Source organism: Boleophthalmus pectinirostris, unplaced genomic scaffold (assembly GCF_026225935.1).
Source record: "Boleophthalmus pectinirostris isolate CB_2022bp ecotype Guang Dong unplaced genomic scaffold, ASM2622593v1 HiC_scaffold_739, whole genome shotgun sequence".
Taxonomy (NCBI): Eukaryota; Metazoa; Chordata; class Actinopteri; order Gobiiformes; family Gobiidae; genus Boleophthalmus; species Boleophthalmus pectinirostris.
This window is the reverse complement of record NW_026571490.1, coordinates 1,021-17,389: the sequence shown is the minus strand read 5'-3', so window position 1 is coordinate 17,389 and position 16,369 is coordinate 1,021. Positions and strand designations below refer to the sequence as shown.

Below are 16,369 nucleotides of genomic sequence, written 5' to 3'. Positions count from 1 at the left end.
CGGACAAAGTTGTCATTGGTTACTTTTACTCACCAAAGTTCAACCACAATCAACGTAAACAACATATTTTATGTGGGGTTTTAAACATAGCCAATGCACTTTCTTTTATTTAGGGTGTGAAATACAATATGTTATGCTTGAATATATTTGATTTGATTGATATTGACATTTATTTTGCAGGAAAGCTATTTAAATATTGGTCATCGAACGTTTTTGTTGGTCTGGACAATGGATCCTGTAGAAGCTCGTCAATTCGTGTACCTGTGAACGCGGTTTAGTGCTGGAACAACAGGGAAAGGACGCAGCCGATAATGACCGCCTTTATCTTCCTACATTTATATCATTTACTGAATCCAATTGTGACAGAGACCAGTCCCTCCTTCACGGTTTGTCAGGAAGGTTCATGTGTGTGAGCGATAGATAACACGGGTGTGTATGGCACATGTCAAGTCCGGGTTGATATGAAGTAAGACACACCAGGAATGGAAACACGGCGAGGAGAAAACACAATCATGGTAAGCAAAAGATTTTTTTTTTTTTTTTTTTTTTTTTTTTTTTTAAATCGTTTATTTTCCTTAATATTAGTAAATGTAACAATACTTGTTTCAGCCATATGTTTAAAGCATTATTGTATCTGGTGTAATATAGGCCCCTAGATCTAACCAGCTTTGTGATATAGCTGATATTGGTTATTGCTAATGGATTAACAGACTTATTTTATGTGTATGTCTATATGAATTCAAAGAACTGTATTTGGAATAATCTAAAAATATTAACAGTGTGTTCATGTTTTTGTTTTGAATCGTGATATATGTCATGTCATGTGTCATATGACTTTCCAGAACATTTCTCTTTGTGTGTGGAACAGAACTAAGCACCATTCAACAGCCTTGTTTATCTTTGTCTTACTAACTTGTCTTTTATTTAATTGCATTTATTTACCTAGCCTATCACAAAACTGTTCATATTGTATTTATTTAGGCAGACATAGACACGTCATCACAGACTGGAGGCTATGATGTGGATATGTTTGTGGACACACCAGACTATGATCTCATGTGCACCATATGCCAAGGGGTTCTCCGGTCTCCGGTGAGAGCTGCATGTCACCACATCTTCTGCAAGAAATGCATTTTACAGTGGCTCAAAAGGTATTCAGTCATTTTCTTTATATTTTATGTGTGGAACTAATCATTTTAAACTCTACAGGCAGGAAACCTGTCCATGCTGCAGAAAGCCCGTAAACCCGAACTTAATCTTTGTCATGTTTAAACTAAGTAAATCTATTGGACGCATGAAGATTAAGGTAGGATTAGATTTTTTTTTTTTAATGACTAATTATTCTTTATAATTTATCTTGCCTAAGATTTGTCTGAACTTGTGCAGTGTAAGAATGAGATCCGTGGATGTGCTGAGACTTTTCCACTGTCGGAGCAATACTGCCACAGCATGAGCTGTTTGTATGAGCTGATCCAATGCCCTTATCAAGGCTGCCGTGCACAGCTCTTGCGCAGGGACCTGGATACTCATGCTCGCCATTGTGAACACTGGAGACAGCCCTGCCACATGGGCTGTGGAACCATACTCTCCCACAGCACACAAGCACAACACAATTGTTACAAACAGCTGAGGCAGGAATATGAGGCCCGGCAGAGGAACTACAGAGCTATTGCTACTGCCCTCCAGAGGAAGATGAAGAGGATGCAGAGTACCATGGCCCACATGAAGAGGCAGATTGGCCTCATTTGTGAGGGTCTAGAGGTGATGGACGAGCAGCCAGAGGTAGAGGAAGACGACCCTGGAGAAAGCAGTGGCAGCACTGAGACCACTGGGAACATCATCAACTGCTAAGCCATATTGTGCTGCTGCTTTGTGTACTTTCTTTATGTATAGACTACATATTTTGGAAAGTGTTAAATATATAGAGTATGTGCACATGACTTTCGATGATTTAATTTTTAATAAAGAAGGCAAAGCCTGTTGTTCTTGAGGTCTCAACATTAACTTTTTTTTTTTAACACTTGGATGGATCGGCAGAGATGAGACGCCCGTGTGTTCTCGCAAAATCTCGCGATAGCTGGTGTCAACAAAACCCGGCGGAACTACTCTACGTTCTTCTTCCTGTTATATCGATCACGTAAGTGAGATGTGTTTTGTAGTCTTCTGATTTTAATCCCAAAAAATCTTCTTCATCGGGTATCGCACACCGTTATTTTAGTGTTGATGTTTAATATAAAGCAGTAGTACCCAATTTGTAATCTGTATTTACTACATAATCTTGACGTAAATTTGTCAAGTTGGCAATCTATGATCCGATATTCCTGGAGTGATGCTTGCATTTCCTTTCTCCTTGTTTTGGAGAATATATACCGACTTTTGATCTAATGATTTACTTTACCCACATTATTTCTCACAAAGTGATATTTTTTGCAGCAAATGGCGGACGACGCCGGTGGTAGAGGAGGTTTTCGCGGAGGTTTTGGCGCTGGCGGCCGGGGTCGGGGCCGTGGACGCGGCAGGGGCCGGGGTAGAGGCCGTGGTGCACGCGGAGGCAAATCCGAAGACAAAGAAGTAAGTTGATTGGCTTAATGAAGAGTAAAAGTCATTCCCCGAGATCGTGATGTTACATCTATTGTGTGTAGTGGGTTCCCGTGACTAAACTGGGCCGCCTGGTGAAAGACATGAAAATCAAGTCTCTGGAGGAGATCTACCTGTATTCTCTTCCCATCAAGGTGAAAAGGCATTTCATAATGTTTCAGCTGTAGTAAAAGGATTGCTACTTAAGCTATTGCCCTTGTTTTAACAGGAGTCTGAGATCATTGACTTTTTCCTGGGTTCTGGTCTGAAGGATGAGGTTCTCAAAATCATGCCTGTTCAGAAACAGACCAGGGCTGGACAGCGTACCAGGTTTAAGGTGAGCAGTCATTTAATTGATAATTGTAATGACTAAAAGGAACATGGGTTAACTTATCTTTTACAGGCCTTTGTTGCCATTGGTGATTACAATGGTCATGTTGGACTGGGAGTCAAGTGCTCCAAAGAGGTGGCCACTGCTATCCGTGGTGCCATCATTTTGGCCAAGCTGTCCATTGTTCCGGTCAGGAGAGGCTACTGGGGTAACAAGATCGGCAAACCTCATACTGTCCCCTGCAAGGTGACTGGACGTTGTGGCTCTGTCCTGGTGCGTCTGATCCCTGCTCCTCGTGGTACTGGCATTGTATCTGCCCCTGTGCCCAAGAAGCTGCTCATGATGGCTGGCATTGATGACTGCTACACCTCTGCCAGAGGCTGCACGGCCACACTTGGCAATTTTGGTGAGGCTTCATTTTGAACTTTTTTCTCCTTGCTCTGCTCAGCTTCACCTGCAGTGGTGTAGTTGTCGTTATCGGGAGAGAAAGTCACGAGCATTGAAATGCACGGCAGAAAGACTTGTTTAATAGTCTGCTCTGTTCCCCCTCTCGGTGCTCAACATTTTTGATTGGCTGTAAATTACTAAATGTGTAACCTAATATATTCCTGCCATTTCAGCCAAGGCCACCTTTGATGCCATCTCAAAGACTTACAGCTACCTGACCCCTGACCTCTGGAAGGAAACTGTCTTCACAAAGTCTCCATACCAGGTTGGTAGAGTTGTTGCTTGCTTGTTGAAGAAATTGAGATGGTACTAACCTTTTAACTCTTTGCTTAATACAGGAATTCACTGATCATCTGGCCAAGAATCACACCAGGGTGAATGTGCAGAGGGGACAGGCAGCTGTAGCTGCAACCTCCTAAGACTTTTATACAGCAGAATTGTTAAAATAAAACATTTCTGAAACTTGATGACTTTATATTTTCTCACTGGGGCTGAAAATTGTCTGAAGAATGGTGCATTGGCTGAAATTAAGAGTAGAATTAACCACAGTATACTTATCAGTATTATAATGACTGGAAAAAGTGCGTTTCTCACTGATTACTTTGTGGCATGATGGGCCTATAAATTAATCACTGAGCTACCTTTGCTGATATTTCCCCCCTAGCTTGCAATGTATGGTATAATCTAAGTCTTCAGTGTTGCTTAGTGAATAGGATCTTTGAATCAGTCTATGCTCTCATCCCACTGCCATACAGGTTACAAATGCCTAACTAGTTCATAACTGCTAACCTCTTGCAGTCAAATGGTGCAGAGTGCAACATATCAGCACCACCTCTAATATACTTCCTGAAACTTGGTTCTGCAGCAGTGCAGCCAATGAGAAGGATGACGCGAATCTTGTTCAAAAGAATATATTTTACAATTACACAGAACACCCACAGTTTTTTAAGCACTCTCAGCTGGAGCTTCCATCATTCTTTGTTTTTGCTTCATTAAACATTTTCGTGCATTGGCATAAGCCCCAAGGTCTCCATCTATAAACAAAAAAAAAGGCATTTCATTAATATGCAGAATAACAAACTATGTATGCTAGATCAGGAACAACTTTAAATTCTCTGGAGCGAACTTTTATGATAATACTCACAGCGTGACTGGAAATCTTTGGACACTTCATTAAACTGCCGGATTTCCTTGGCACAGTTCTGCTCATAACTAGCTCCTTCTCTCTGGTAGCAGGCTCTCATTCGCTCCTGGACAATCTTTAGTATTTCCTGGTCCACTTTACTTAAAAAAAAAAAAAAGATGCAAATACATTAGATATTAAGTTTAATTCAAAACAAACGTTATTGACTTCAGTGGAGAAATTCACTGAATATAATTGTGTAATAGCCTGTATACACTGTATATCACTCAGTTTCTTAAAATGGTAAAATCCCCAGGCCCACAAACGAATACTGACGTTGTGCCTTTGGGAAAGACGCTAAGCATGCCTCGTGCCTAATGTATGCATACACTGGTGTATGAATGTGTGCGCAAATGGGCGAGTGGTTCCTTCATATAAAGTGTTTTGAGTGCCATGAAGGTAAACATTTAACAATTTATCATTTAAAATGCCCTAAGGCATGAATGACCTGCTTCACTTACTAGTCTCTCCTCCACTGCATCTCTGCCTCATAGTAGCACAGGTAATCACCCTCCTCGCAATCAGTCAGGTCGGGGACTCGCCGGAACTTCTGGTGGTAGTACACAGACTTGTTGTTGGACCTTATACCGTCTACGACCCCTTCAGACACAATTAACAAAAAATGTCACGCTCACAAGTCATAACGTGAATACTGCGTCTATGACAAATTATACACACAATTTAATCATACACATTGTTAAAAAGGTACAGCATGTCTCTGTTTATGTTTTAAAGTACTTGTAAGGGTTGCCAATGCATTATGTTTTTCCCATTCTCACTATATGGAGAGATCATGTTTCATGTGAAATTTCAGAACCTCCAGATTCCACTCACTGATCTGAAGAGGCTGCACAAGATGCAATTATGATTAGCTACAAGTGCTTCACTTCAGGTAGAGAGGATTCAGATCACAGACAGACCTTTTATGTTTAAACCAACTGTGCATCAGGATGAAACTGGCACAGGCCCATGTGAGGTTTATTCTGCTTTTAATGGAATAGTAGCATAACAACCGTAACAACTTGGCCATCATGTCCTATGTTTTGTTTTGGAGAGTAAGACAACATTACAATTATTATACTATAAAGAACGCAAATATTTGATTTGAACATGTCCACCTGGTATGTGAGGACACAAATAAGTAATGCAATATAAATATATATAAAACCAAAATCTCACATAGTGTCTATTTTTATCTAACATCTGCTCATGTATAATAATATATCCTTAAACAATTATGCATAAAGTTTGAAAAAGGTTGTGTTGTATAGCTTCACTTAGCTTGACTTAGCATTTTAGCATTACCTCTCAATGTCGTGACAGGCACATCCACGGAATAATAGAAGAGCTTTGACAAGATTATAGCTGGGTTTGGAAGTGCAGTCTGTTTGTCAGGTGCAGGAGTCTGCCGAGGAGGCTCTGGATATGCCCCCTTGTCAAAATCCGAAGGCATTTTCACGTTTTGTACCAAAAAAAGTAATCCAACAGCACGACCTCAAACAGCTCTCCTCTAGATCCACGCATGCGCAGAAGAACCGACAATGATGGCGTTGTAGAGGTCAACATTTTATTTGCTAAATGAAAATGTTTGTCTCGTTCACTATTTTTCACATTAACACTTTTAAATACACAAACATTTTACAATACATTAATCTAAGTTTGCAATGAAAAAGGAAAACGTTGGAATTTTAACTTAAGATTAGAGAATGCGCAATGTGAATGTGTCCTTCCATAGAAATACACTAGATGGTGCCAGTGATATAAATTAAAGCCTTATGACTGGTTGGTAATTAAAGAAAAACACGTTGTTTCTATTATGTTGTAATAATAAAGGCTATGCCTATATCAGAAGCAAAACTTTTAGATCATCTGACTGAAATAAATGCTTTCACATTTACACAAATTAGTCCCTCACAGTAAAGTATTTCTGTATTACTTGTGTTAAATGGAATTTTGCATTGCTCTTGGAAGTTGTCATCTAAGTTATTATGGAAGAATGCCCATTGTTTGCATTAGACATTTATAACAGAGATCTAAAGTCCTGCAGGGTCTGCTAATAGTGAAATATTGTAATATCTTTGTAATTCTGCAGTAATACGTGCTTGCTCACATAGTATTTTGTCTTCTTGGAAAGTCAGTGCACCTCTTCCCATCTTCTCTTGACTACTTGGCACAGATCACCCTATTTGAAAGTGAATACGGCTCCTCAGCTGGGCCAAACACTAAATTAGAATCTTTACTCTGTGGGCCATCTCATGTATGACCATTAACGCCAGCCCTTCTCTCTTTCTGTTTCTGCCTCCACAGTGCACAGTCATGGTCAGTGCTTCTTCTTGGGTTATTGTTGCTTTCATGTGTTGCTTTGTTTGTCACAGTGTTCTCTCTGTGCCTGCAAGGAGCATGTTAAATTTTACAATTTGTAAATAATTATAACTGCTAATGTTGTATTATATGTATTTTCTTGTGCAAATTTGTACCTTTCTAATATAAAAGTGAAAAGATAAAAATCATGTCATGTAGCTTCTATGTGTTCTTCTTTTATAATCTCATGCTAATGTCTTCTCCAGTCTCATCGTAAATTCTCAGCCCCTCGTCATGGACATATGGGTTTTCTGCCCCACAAGCGTAGCAAGAAGCACAGGGGCAGGGTGCGTTCCTGGCCCAAAGATGATCCAAGCAAGCCTGTCCACCTAACAGCTTTTCTGGGTTATAAAGCTGGCATGACCCACACCCTCAGGGAAGTGCACCGCACTGGCCTCAGTATGTTCAAAATGCTTGTGTAGTTTAGTTTTTAAATAAGATTGATTGTTATCACATATAATACATTATTTGTCCCTATCTGTACAGAGCAATCCAAGCGTGAGGAGGTAGAGGCAGTAACCATAATTGATACTCCTCCAGTCATTGTGGTGGGAGTGGTAGGATATGTGAGCACCGTGCGCGGCCTGCGTGCACTCAAGACCATCTTTGCAGAACATCTCAGTGATGAATGCAAGCGCAGATTTTACAGAAACTGGTGTGTGTGTCTGTAAAGAGAGACATGTGTGTTTTGTCTATTCTATTTACATTGTTCTTGTGTTTTAGGTACAAGAGCAAGAAAAAGGCCTTCACAAAATACAGTAAGAAGTGGCAGGATGAGACAGGGAAGAAACAACTGGACAAGGATTTTGCAGCACTGAAGAGATACTGTTCAGTGATAAGAGTGTTAGTGCACTCCCAGGTAGCTTGTTACACACTGTAACAGAATACACTGCCTGCTTTAACTTTCCTGGCTTTGAATAGTTTTTATTTGTTTGGATGATGACTATTTGAAAGGGCAGATGCCCAAGACCTTCATCTAATTGATATGAAATGGAGGGGAAATAAAGTCTTCACATTCTCAGTGCTGTCAGCTAAATGATGAGAAGCAGACATTGAGGGGTGCAGTTTCAAATGGCAGTTTAAAAATAATCCTTCAGGCAGAAGTTCAGTTAGTGCTCTCACAGGCAGAGCCCAGATAAGTATGGGTAGCAAACAAAAGAACTGGTCAAGTTTCAAGATCACACAGTATTCAATATTAATAACAGTATTATTATGCTACTAATTCTCACAAAACAGTAGTTTTCATGCATCTCAGTGATGAGTTATCAAATTAAACTCTTACTCTTGTAACTTTCCTTTTGACAGATGCGCTTGCTACCCATTAAGCAGAAGAAGGCCCACATTATGGAGGTGCAGCTTAATGGAGGAACCATCTCAGATAAAGTGGACTGGGCCAAGGAGCGACTGGAGCAGGCTGTCCCAGTTTCTGCTGTCTTTAGCCAGGATGAAATGATTGACGTCATTGGTGTCACCAAGGGACATGGCTTTAAAGGTTATAGAATAATATGTAGTTAAACAAATTGTTGCTTTCAGTATTGCTTAAGCTTCAATTATTGTGTTTATATTCTCAGGGGTAACAAGCCGATGGCGCACAAAAAAGCTTCCCAGAAAAACTCATAAGGGTTTGAGGAAGGTGGCTTGTATTGGAGCTTGGCATCCCTCTCGGGTTGGATTCACTATTGCTCGTGCTGGTCAGAAAGGTTATCATCACCGCACTGAGCTCAACAAGAAAGTAAGATGTCCTCATCAAATAACAGTAACAACAACATAAATGTTTTTTTTATATATATATATATATTAACATGAGATATTACATTACACTTAAGATATACATTGGACTATAGGGTTTATTTGTTAATAAATAGATGTCTTCACATGCCTAATCTCTGTTGTCCAGATTTATCGCATTGGTAAAGGTATCCACATGCAAGATGGAAAAGTCATAAGGAACAATGCCTCCACTAACTATGACACCAGCCAGAAAACTATCACTCCCGTGGTATTTGGTCTTTTCCATTGAATTTAATAACATTCTCCACACATTACTTTATAATGCGTCCATGTTTAGGGGGGCTTCCCTCACTATGGTGAAGTGAATAATGATTTTGTCATGGTGAAAGGATGTGTGGTTGGAGCCAAGAAGCGTATTCTCACATTGAGAAAGGTACCATCTCCAATAACTCTAATGTAAATTCCCATAAAAAAAAAGCCTCACCCCATGTTCCTTTTGTAGTCTTTGCTTGTGCACACATCTCGCAAATCCAAAGAAGAGATTGAGCTCAAGTTCATTGATACCACTTCTAAGTTTGGTCATGGACGTTTCCAGACTGCACAGGAGAAAAGAGCTTTTATGGTAAGCATGGACTACTCTGAACTGCTAACATCTTTTTTATCAATATTATCATTAATTAGAACCTTTGGTAATTGCCTGCAGGGGCCTTTGAAGAAAGATGCATTGAAAACTGTCACAGAGCCTCAACAAGAAGCTTAAGAGCTTTTTGATCTAAAGCACAAAGTGATTTGTCAACACTGTTAAGTGATTTATGACATTATTTCATTAAAAGAAAAGAACATTAGGCTGTTTCATTTATTTCTCCAATAACATGCAAAAATATAACAATTTGTTGATTGGGAAATAGAAACAGTACACAGTCGGTGCTTTTAAGCATTGATTTGTCATGCAAAATTGTCCATTTTGGCCTAAAAATATCATAATATTTTGGGTAAAAAAACAGCTTCCACTGGCATCATACACCATAGCTGATTTCACTGCTTTTAACAACAGGGGCAGTGTAAGATCATTACCCTTAATACAGTATTTAATTTCAAAGATGCTCAAAACACGCATGCATAGTAAACTTTACCACATTTTTCATCTTGGCGGGGGCTATTCGGACAAATATTCCTGAGATTCTATAGAGGATTGTTGAGATGAAGGGACAGAAGAATGCTGGGACACTGGTGTACTTTCCAGGCCAGAACTCATCAGTGGCAGGTACAAATCATCCATATTGGGCATTACAAACACTTTCTGTTTTAAACAACACAAAAACAATATTTGAGATGTCAAAATCAAGTCTGTATATATTATAGAGAAAGTAAAAAAGTACCTGAAACTCGCATTGTAGTTTCTTTTCTATCCACTCGGTGACATGAGTGAATGTGACCTCCCTCTCCCCAAGCATCGGCCTGACATGAAGATCTAACCGCGGGGGCACTCGGAAACTGTACCTTGAGAATCAAAACAAGGACTTGTATGGGTATGATGGTGGTTCTTTAACTTTTGATACAAAATCCTACCCAGATATAAGATATCTCACTCTCTATGAACCACTAGATCTAAAGTGGATAAAAATTGGGACTATACCAGGTCTGAACTAGGGCTAAATCATGGCAAATGTCATCTTAAATGTCAGTCTAGTACAAGGACATAGCTACAATTAAACATACTGTAGAACTACAAAGGACCACCAGAAGCCAATGGTACATGGACCACATTTTGAGAAACACTGGTGTATATTATTAAATTTTTACAATTGTAATACCATATTCGGTCAGTAGGGGGTGGAGGAATGTTGATAGCCAGAGTCCCTGACAACTCCTGGACTTCCACACTGAGCATCAGAGGCATGTTGGACACTTCTGCGATCTTCTTTTTGATGTACTCATTTTCAGTAGCCTTCTGGAAGTACTTGGACTTTGCAATCTTATCCACAAATCGGAGAATCTTCCTGCCTGTGCTGTTCCCACTAATTATAAAAGAAAAACTAGGTTTAAAAGTAAGAAAATATATTGCAAACTATGGAGAGTTCAATACATTTCCACCACTTTGTATAATATATACTACGAACAATAGGGCAGTTTTCATCCAAATACAGATGATTCTGGTACTGGCAATGTTAATTCAATAGTATGTAGGAGAGATGACTAACCCATCAGCCACTACAACAGTGCTCTTCTCTCCTGGAGGCCCTAGAGGCTCAAACACATCCTCTTCATCAGATGACCCAGCGCTAGAGGACTCTTCATCACTGTCAGCTAGTATGGACAGCCGTGGCTTAGAGCTAGAAAAAGAATGTATGTATCAACAATTATATATTTTATTGAATAACATGTTTAAATCAAATGGGCATCTAAATGATCACCCAAACTGAAGAGATTCTTGAAGACTTTCACTTTGGACTTCATCATCTTTTCCTAACTTGCACAGGTTCATCTTAGTCTCTAGGGTCATATGAAGGCAGCCTGTATATATGACCTCCATTTCTAGCCATAAACCTACAAATCAAGTCAAACACAAGGGAGGAAACACGTAAGTGATACTTTTTAAATGGAGACATTGATCTGGACAGGAGACAGTAGACAAACACAAGTTATCTTAAGCTTGTCATTGTTGGTTAGGCTTAGGCTAATGCTAAGTGGATTACTAACTGGACAATGGAAGTGTTTACAAGGTAAACACGACAGTGAAATAAATTGTCCAGATTGAGTCTCCCAGGTTGACTGAAGAGTTTTGATTTACAGCAGCCTATTTACACATACACACAATCATAATAAATTATAATTCATTTTTACTGTATTATAAAGACACTAAATAAAAGTATATCCTCAGTACTCCACCACTATAGTTTTTTTTATATGCACTGTATATGTTTTGAAGAAGGCCTGTACCTCTGCGATCCAGTGAAGGTTTGGATGTGCTGATTACTTGAGGTAAACAAGTACCCATGTCAAGATCAGCTAGTTTCAGTTCATTCATGAAGTAGGGCAACTGTGGGAAAAATACAAACCAAGAATTTACGGTGAATTGATTTGAAATACATATATATGCTATACGCATCTCTATTTAGAAGATACATTTTATTTCAACATGATTATGATTTCAGGGATACTATAAGAAAGGACAAGATGAGAGTAGCCCATTCACTTTATTAGCATGTCCATCACTGACACAGGTTTCAGAAGAGATTACCATGCACACAAGCCAATAAAAAATTTGATTAACACTTTTAACTATAAAAAAAATCTCCATTCTGAATAATAAAAACATTAATGCTAAGGAACAATATTTGTCTTTATTTGTCAGATTTAAGATACAAGATAAATACTTAACAAATGATTAACTCTCATACCTTGATTTTGCTGAGTTTCTTCTGAATCTTGTGTGCAACCTGGTCAGTCCAGTACTTTTCTCTGAGAAAGTCCCAGAAAATTCGACCAACTAGTGAGTTCACCCAGTGAGGATGTCCATCTGAAGAGCACCCAAGTGTCCCCAAATCTGCACCCATCTCTGCTCCAGACTCAACACCACATGTGTTGTCTTTATTAGGAATCTGAAATGAGAAAATTAAGAGACCTTAATGATCTGTTTGTGAGCCGCGTCATTGCCACCAGGTAATGAAAACTTAATTCACTGTCATTTCTACAGCACAACGAGTTCAGCATAATATTTAAACAAACTGTTATCTTCAATACCTCAGTACTGCTGTATATAATGGGGCTTTCCTTGTTCATTGGACTGGGAATAGCTTCATAACTCTCTGAGCTGATCAACTGAGCCATATAGGTGCTGTAGTCCACCAAAGTCCTTGTTTTCATAGCTCCTGTCAAGTCCACCAGCTCCTCAAAACTATCTTGAACAGTTTCTCCAACACACACTGTGTCTGATACAAAAATATCTTTTTAAATGGACAAGTAAAAGACAAATGTTTTACCACATGTTTTCTTCCTCTTACTTGAGCTCTCCTCATCCTGGTCACTGCTCGTGGCCTCGGGCTTGGCTGCAGAAAGAAAATGCTGAAACCACTCCTCCTTGTCCCTCCCTGTGCGGCCGAACAGGTAAAGGGTGACTAGTTTCTCTGGCCTGTCTTTGCCCTCCTCCTGCCCATCACCTACCCCAGGACCAATAACAATGCAGATGGGGTACTTCTTGTTCCATATTCTTTTTCGTGCCAAACCAGAAGGCAACAGGGATACCTACAGAAAACAGAAACCCATCAAATAAACTATGTCTGTAGACACAGACATAAGGTAGACAATATTCATGCCATTCAAACACTAGTACCTTAAACAACAAAGACAAGATGAGGTAGGTATTTTGTCTAAGGACACAATAGTTACTGGACATAGTGAGCCATCTCCGTAAGTGCAAGATGCAATAGTTCAGAACAAAAGAACATTACCTATAAGATTATTGCGATAATATTAAAGGTGCATTTCCGATGGAGAGTCTGTATTGAGATGCGACTGCTTTGCCTGGAATGTTCCACACTATGACATTAAATTTGTCTTATCTCCACAGTGACAGGCTAGTTCTGCTACCCAGCCAAGTGACAAATCTGTGCAGAGGTATTTTTCAGTGTATTTTGAGCAATAAACAACTGTAACTGAACAAACGTATGACAGACACTTTTCATGCCATACTGTGTAACATTACAGGCAAAGCAATCCCCATGGAGACAAGCAGGTAAGCTTTGACTTTTCACAGCCACCTTGTCTTTTTGTAACCTTTTATGAAAGGACATGCTAGATCAGGACCTTTGAAGGGGTCTATTCACACTGACCTTGCAGTCTGTGAGCTGGTAGACTCGTGAGTGCACAAAGGCAGGAGGCTCTGGGGGGGTTTCGTTGAGTGATGCCCAGCGGCGGATGTTGGTATTCGGGAGAGAGAGCTGTAGGCGACTGCCCTCCAGTGACACATAGACAGAGTGTGTGGCAGAAGGGTGAAAAGTCTCAGCGTCATAATTGTACATCTCATTCATCCAGCCCTGCAGGAGAATGAATAGCAACACTGAAAACCAAAGCTGACACCAAATGACTTTAAACTTGATTTTAAACTTGTTATGTAATATGCAAAATCACTTTTAGTGGTCAACAAATTGCATGCATTGTGGCCTCTCTTTCACTTGACACAATATGTTGACGAAATACCATACTCAAGCTAATTAAATGCACCACAAGTGATGCACGCTGTGGCAGCAAAGCTCAGCAGGAGGGGAACATGAGACATGCACATCTATCTCATTTAGCACTATGGACTCTGAAATAGTCAGTATTGTGTAGAATATTAGATATGGCTACTTTCTTAATTGGAGGTAGCTGGTTAAAGGTTGTGTACACTACACAAAAAGGCATTTCCCTGTAGGCAAATAAGAGAGGCAGAGACGTTTTTTGATTTGGCTGTGCAACAATGGCTGAACAAGTGAATTATAAATAACAAATCTTATTAAAATGTCTTTCTTTACTCTTGTATTTAACCTTGTTTACCTCCAGCATGCCTTCCTCTGATCGTTTCTTATACACTTGAGTAATATTCCGCTTTCTGTTTCTTCTGATGGCAGTTCGTCTTGGTGCAAACATATATACAACAATTAGCCCCAAAAGGAATCCACAAGCCACCCCCACAGACAGGCCTGTCACATACGGGGGCAGGGGGAGGATTAAGAAGCCATAGGCCATAAATCCAACAGGTAGAAGCCAGTAGAGAGGCAATGAGGGACCAGGGAGCATGTTTTGATAATAGCTTCGACTTCTGTAATTTGTTTCTCTAGTTCCGGTATGATCCTCCAAATCCTGTACGATAACTTTAGGTGAACAAGTTTCATTTTGGTCCAAAGCACTGAAATGTTGATGTTCTGTTGTAATAGTTGATTTAACAAAAGATCTTTTGTTAAATTTCCCAATATGAGTATCAAAAACGCCTCTGTGCTCACTGTCCGTCCTTTTGCGACACTTCAGGTCCGGTACATAGCAAACTGTGGAGTCTCCTGTACTCATGGACCTCCCTTGTTTGGGGCTTTCATCACCAATAATCTTACTAAACATAGAGAGAGGATCTTGCATAGCTTCAGAAAATTTACGCCGTGTGTCCTCAAACTCTGCAATCAAAGAGCTGCCCTTAGATTCTATAGGGGACAAACTGCCCTTAGACAAAGGGTCATTTTCACTCAGTAAATCTACTTCTTCAGGTCGGGCTTCTGGGATTTTCGGCTGAATGAGTTGTCTACGTGGGTACAAATGAAGCTTTGAGTCAGACTTTGATAGATTCTCATCATGCTCAACCCTACGGGAAATTTCTGTGCTCAGTGACTTAACTAGAGACAGCAGTGGTTTGCCTTTCACTGGGCTGTCTTCCTTTGCTTCAAGATCTGAAGATGAGGATTTGACAAGGTTGGTGGTTAGAGGCTCATAGGCTGAACACATATCTGCAAGAGAGCCTGGAGAGGAAGGAGAGTGAGACAAGCTAGGAGCCTGAGAAATGCGGCCCTGGTTTAGTGTGAGATCCATCCCCACAGAAAAGTCCGGGCCTGTCTGTGGTTTGTCTTTTGAAAACGACACTACTGGCCCTTCTTCACAATCAGCTTGCTCTCCTCCATGTTTGTGTTATACAGTCAGTCCAGGGGAGCAGGGGCAGAAAGAGAACCATAACACAACTGGAGCACAGCAGGTTTCCACATCACCTACAATAAAAAAGATAAAATCCTTGTCATCATTGCCTAGGTCAGCTGTGAAATAATCCTGTGATATTAAAATTTACATTTTTCAATCACTGTCCAAGAACCACAATTTGTGTTTCCAAAACACCTATTTGTCAAAATAATGCATGAAAAGGATTAGGATTAAACTAAAAATCTTTTACCATCTGCTGCATGAGGGTACAACCAGATATAAAATTTATCACTAAGCATACGCTTCAAGTACAGTGCTTTTCATTCTGGGACTATAGCCTACAAGTGTTTCTTCGCATACTGATGTGCAGCGTATGCCTGAGGTCAGAAGCCAATAAAGTGTAACCTAGACAACATATTTCTTAAAAGTTTGCTCGCATCCACAATCCACCGAGACTTCACAGTTGAATAGACAATAATAATTTAATATGGTTATTTACTATTTATTATCCAGTAGGTATATGCTCTCAATTATTTCACTCACCTGAAAGATGCATTTTGACGCAGTACTCTGACAGATCAGGGTGCACGCACTTCTCCCGGTGCTGCACTGCACTTATCCTGCAGTCATGTGTCCGGATGCTGCATCGCATTGTTTCTTCCTCTTCCATCCCGTTTAGCGCTCATCCCTCGGCTCTCGCCAAACTGTCATCGACCAAAAGTCTCATGCTTTATCTCTGGATCCTTCAAATTTTCTTCCCTCGCATTTATCGAAATATCATGATCGCCTCGACATAGGGCATTAGTCCAGCCTGTGCCCTAACGACGCGTCAGCCCTACATAGAATAATGTGATTATTAGAGTCGTGGCCGCAGACTGGACCAAACTTTAATCCAGATTAAACTCAAATCCAACAGGAGACGGCGACTCCTCCTCTTTGCCAGCGTCCTGCCGGTATCAAAACACGACGCTCGACCTGCTCTCCGCGCATCCGCACACACAGGGCGCTGTGTCTGGGTGACTATGCAAACGTTTAAGGAATATAACCTAATTATAACTGATTATTTCCACTAATTATATAAA

At 40.1% G+C, this 16,369-nt stretch overlaps 5 protein-coding genes across 7 annotated transcripts; 3 read left to right on the top strand and 2 right to left on the bottom strand.

Moving 5' to 3' along the window:
- Positions 1–6: 6 nt before the first annotated feature.
- Positions 7–2,085, top strand: rnf151 (ring finger protein 151). Of its 3 annotated transcripts, XR_008633619.1 has the most exons (6): positions 7–54; positions 181–515; positions 982–1,151; positions 1,210–1,306; positions 1,387–1,926; positions 2,038–2,085. XR_008633619.1 is itself a non-coding variant. In XM_055165401.1 (5 exons), exons 2-5 carry the CDS (start codon positions 483–485, stop codon positions 1,849–1,851), a joined length of 765 nt encoding a protein of 254 aa, XP_055021376.1. In that variant the 5' UTR covers positions 7–54; positions 181–482; the 3' UTR covers positions 1,852–1,994. The 3 variants fall into 3 exon arrangements, 2 of the variants coding, with proteins under 2 accessions (XP_055021376.1, XP_020789246.1); XM_055165401.1 differs by lacking the exon at positions 2,038–2,085 and having other exon boundaries at positions 1,387–1,994; XM_020933587.2 differs by lacking the exons at positions 7–54; positions 2,038–2,085 and having other exon boundaries at positions 67–515; positions 1,387–1,994.
- Positions 2,086–2,411: 326 nt separating this feature from the next.
- Positions 2,412–3,822, top strand: rps2 (ribosomal protein S2). The gene is made up of 6 exons (XM_020932763.2): positions 2,412–2,571; positions 2,643–2,732; positions 2,807–2,914; positions 2,981–3,314; positions 3,529–3,620; positions 3,694–3,822. Exons 1-6 carry the CDS (start codon positions 2,437–2,439, stop codon positions 3,772–3,774), a joined length of 840 nt encoding a protein of 279 aa, XP_020788422.1. The 5' UTR covers positions 2,412–2,436; the 3' UTR covers positions 3,775–3,822.
- A 428-nt stretch (positions 3,823–4,250) lies between these two features.
- On the bottom strand, positions 4,251–6,069 carry ndufb10 (NADH:ubiquinone oxidoreductase subunit B10). Its single transcript, XM_020934629.2, has 4 exons — positions 5,844–6,069; positions 5,000–5,138; positions 4,500–4,639; positions 4,251–4,389 (listed from the first exon to the last, which is right to left on the bottom strand). The coding sequence occupies exons 1-4, from the start codon at positions 5,989–5,991 to the stop codon at positions 4,301–4,303; spliced, it is 516 nt and encodes a 171-aa protein (XP_020790288.2). The 5' UTR covers positions 5,992–6,069; the 3' UTR covers positions 4,251–4,300.
- LOC110168174 (60S ribosomal protein L3-like) lies at positions 6,068–9,475 on the top strand. Its single transcript, XM_020933598.2, has 10 exons — positions 6,068–6,857; positions 7,106–7,298; positions 7,386–7,554; positions 7,623–7,758; positions 8,205–8,391; positions 8,471–8,631; positions 8,797–8,898; positions 8,968–9,063; positions 9,133–9,252; positions 9,334–9,475. Exons 1-10 carry the CDS (start codon positions 6,798–6,800, stop codon positions 9,388–9,390), a joined length of 1,281 nt encoding a protein of 426 aa, XP_020789257.2. The 5' UTR covers positions 6,068–6,797; the 3' UTR covers positions 9,391–9,475.
- Positions 9,476–9,786: 311 nt separating this feature from the next.
- Positions 9,787–15,957, bottom strand: LOC110168185 (testis-expressed protein 2-like). Its single transcript, XM_020933609.2, has 12 exons — positions 15,831–15,957; positions 14,166–15,268; positions 13,463–13,666; positions 12,635–12,875; positions 12,375–12,562; positions 12,032–12,232; positions 11,571–11,670; positions 11,045–11,177; positions 10,832–10,963; positions 10,445–10,648; positions 10,010–10,130; positions 9,787–9,930 (listed from the first exon to the last, which is right to left on the bottom strand). Exons 1-12 carry the CDS (start codon positions 15,955–15,957, stop codon positions 9,787–9,789), a joined length of 2,898 nt encoding a protein of 965 aa, XP_020789268.2.
- Positions 15,958–16,369: the final 412 nt, after the last annotated feature.

What these genes read in the sequence shown, in the direction of transcription:
- rnf151 (XM_055165401.1), top strand. Translation starts at nt 483, where the DNA reads ATGGAAACACGGCGAGGAGAAAACACAATCATG. An exon ending in GAGGAGAAAACACAATCATG is followed by an intron (nt 516 to 981) that starts GTAAGCAAAAGA and finishes GTATTTATTTAG; the next exon opens with GCAGACATAGACACGTCATC. An exon ending in ATTTTACAGTGGCTCAAAAG is followed by an intron (nt 1,152 to 1,209) that starts GTATTCAGTCAT and finishes TAAACTCTACAG; the next exon opens with GCAGGAAACCTGTCCATGCT.
- rps2 (XM_020932763.2), top strand. Translation starts at nt 2,437, where the DNA reads ATGGCGGACGACGCCGGTGGTAGAGGAGGTTTTCGCGGAGGTTTTGGC. An exon ending in GCAAATCCGAAGACAAAGAA is followed by an intron (nt 2,572 to 2,642) that starts GTAAGTTGATTG and finishes TATTGTGTGTAG; the next exon opens with TGGGTTCCCGTGACTAAACT. An exon ending in GACAGCGTACCAGGTTTAAG is followed by an intron (nt 2,915 to 2,980) that starts GTGAGCAGTCAT and finishes TATCTTTTACAG; the next exon opens with GCCTTTGTTGCCATTGGTGA.
- ndufb10 (XM_020934629.2), bottom strand. Translation starts at nt 5,991, where the DNA reads ATGCCTTCGGATTTTGACAAGGGGGCATATCCAGAGCCTCCTCGGCAG. An exon ending in GCCTGTCACGACATTGAGAG is followed by an intron (nt 5,139 to 5,843) that starts GTAATGCTAAAA and finishes TTGTGTCTGAAG; the next exon opens with GGGTCGTAGACGGTATAAGG. An exon ending in CAAAGATTTCCAGTCACGCT is followed by an intron (nt 4,390 to 4,499) that starts GTGAGTATTATC and finishes TTTTGTTTATAG; the next exon opens with ATGGAGACCTTGGGGCTTAT.
- LOC110168174 (XM_020933598.2), top strand. Translation starts at nt 6,798, where the DNA reads ATGACCATTAACGCCAGCCCTTCTCTCTTTCTGTTTCTGCCTCCACAG. An exon ending in AGTGCACCGCACTGGCCTCA is followed by an intron (nt 7,299 to 7,385) that starts GTATGTTCAAAA and finishes CTATCTGTACAG; the next exon opens with AGCAATCCAAGCGTGAGGAG. An exon ending in GCACTGAGCTCAACAAGAAA is followed by an intron (nt 8,632 to 8,796) that starts GTAAGATGTCCT and finishes TCTGTTGTCCAG; the next exon opens with ATTTATCGCATTGGTAAAGG.
- LOC110168185 (XM_020933609.2), bottom strand. Translation starts at nt 15,957, where the DNA reads ATGGAAGAGGAAGAAACAATGCGATGCAGCATCCGGACACATGACTGC. An exon ending in CAGAGGAAGGCATGCTGGAG is followed by an intron (nt 13,667 to 14,165) that starts GTAAACAAGGTT and finishes ATTCTCCTGCAG; the next exon opens with GGCTGGATGAATGAGATGTA. An exon ending in ACTGTTGTAGTGGCTGATGG is followed by an intron (nt 10,649 to 10,831) that starts GTTAGTCATCTC and finishes TTTTATAATTAG; the next exon opens with TGGGAACAGCACAGGCAGGA.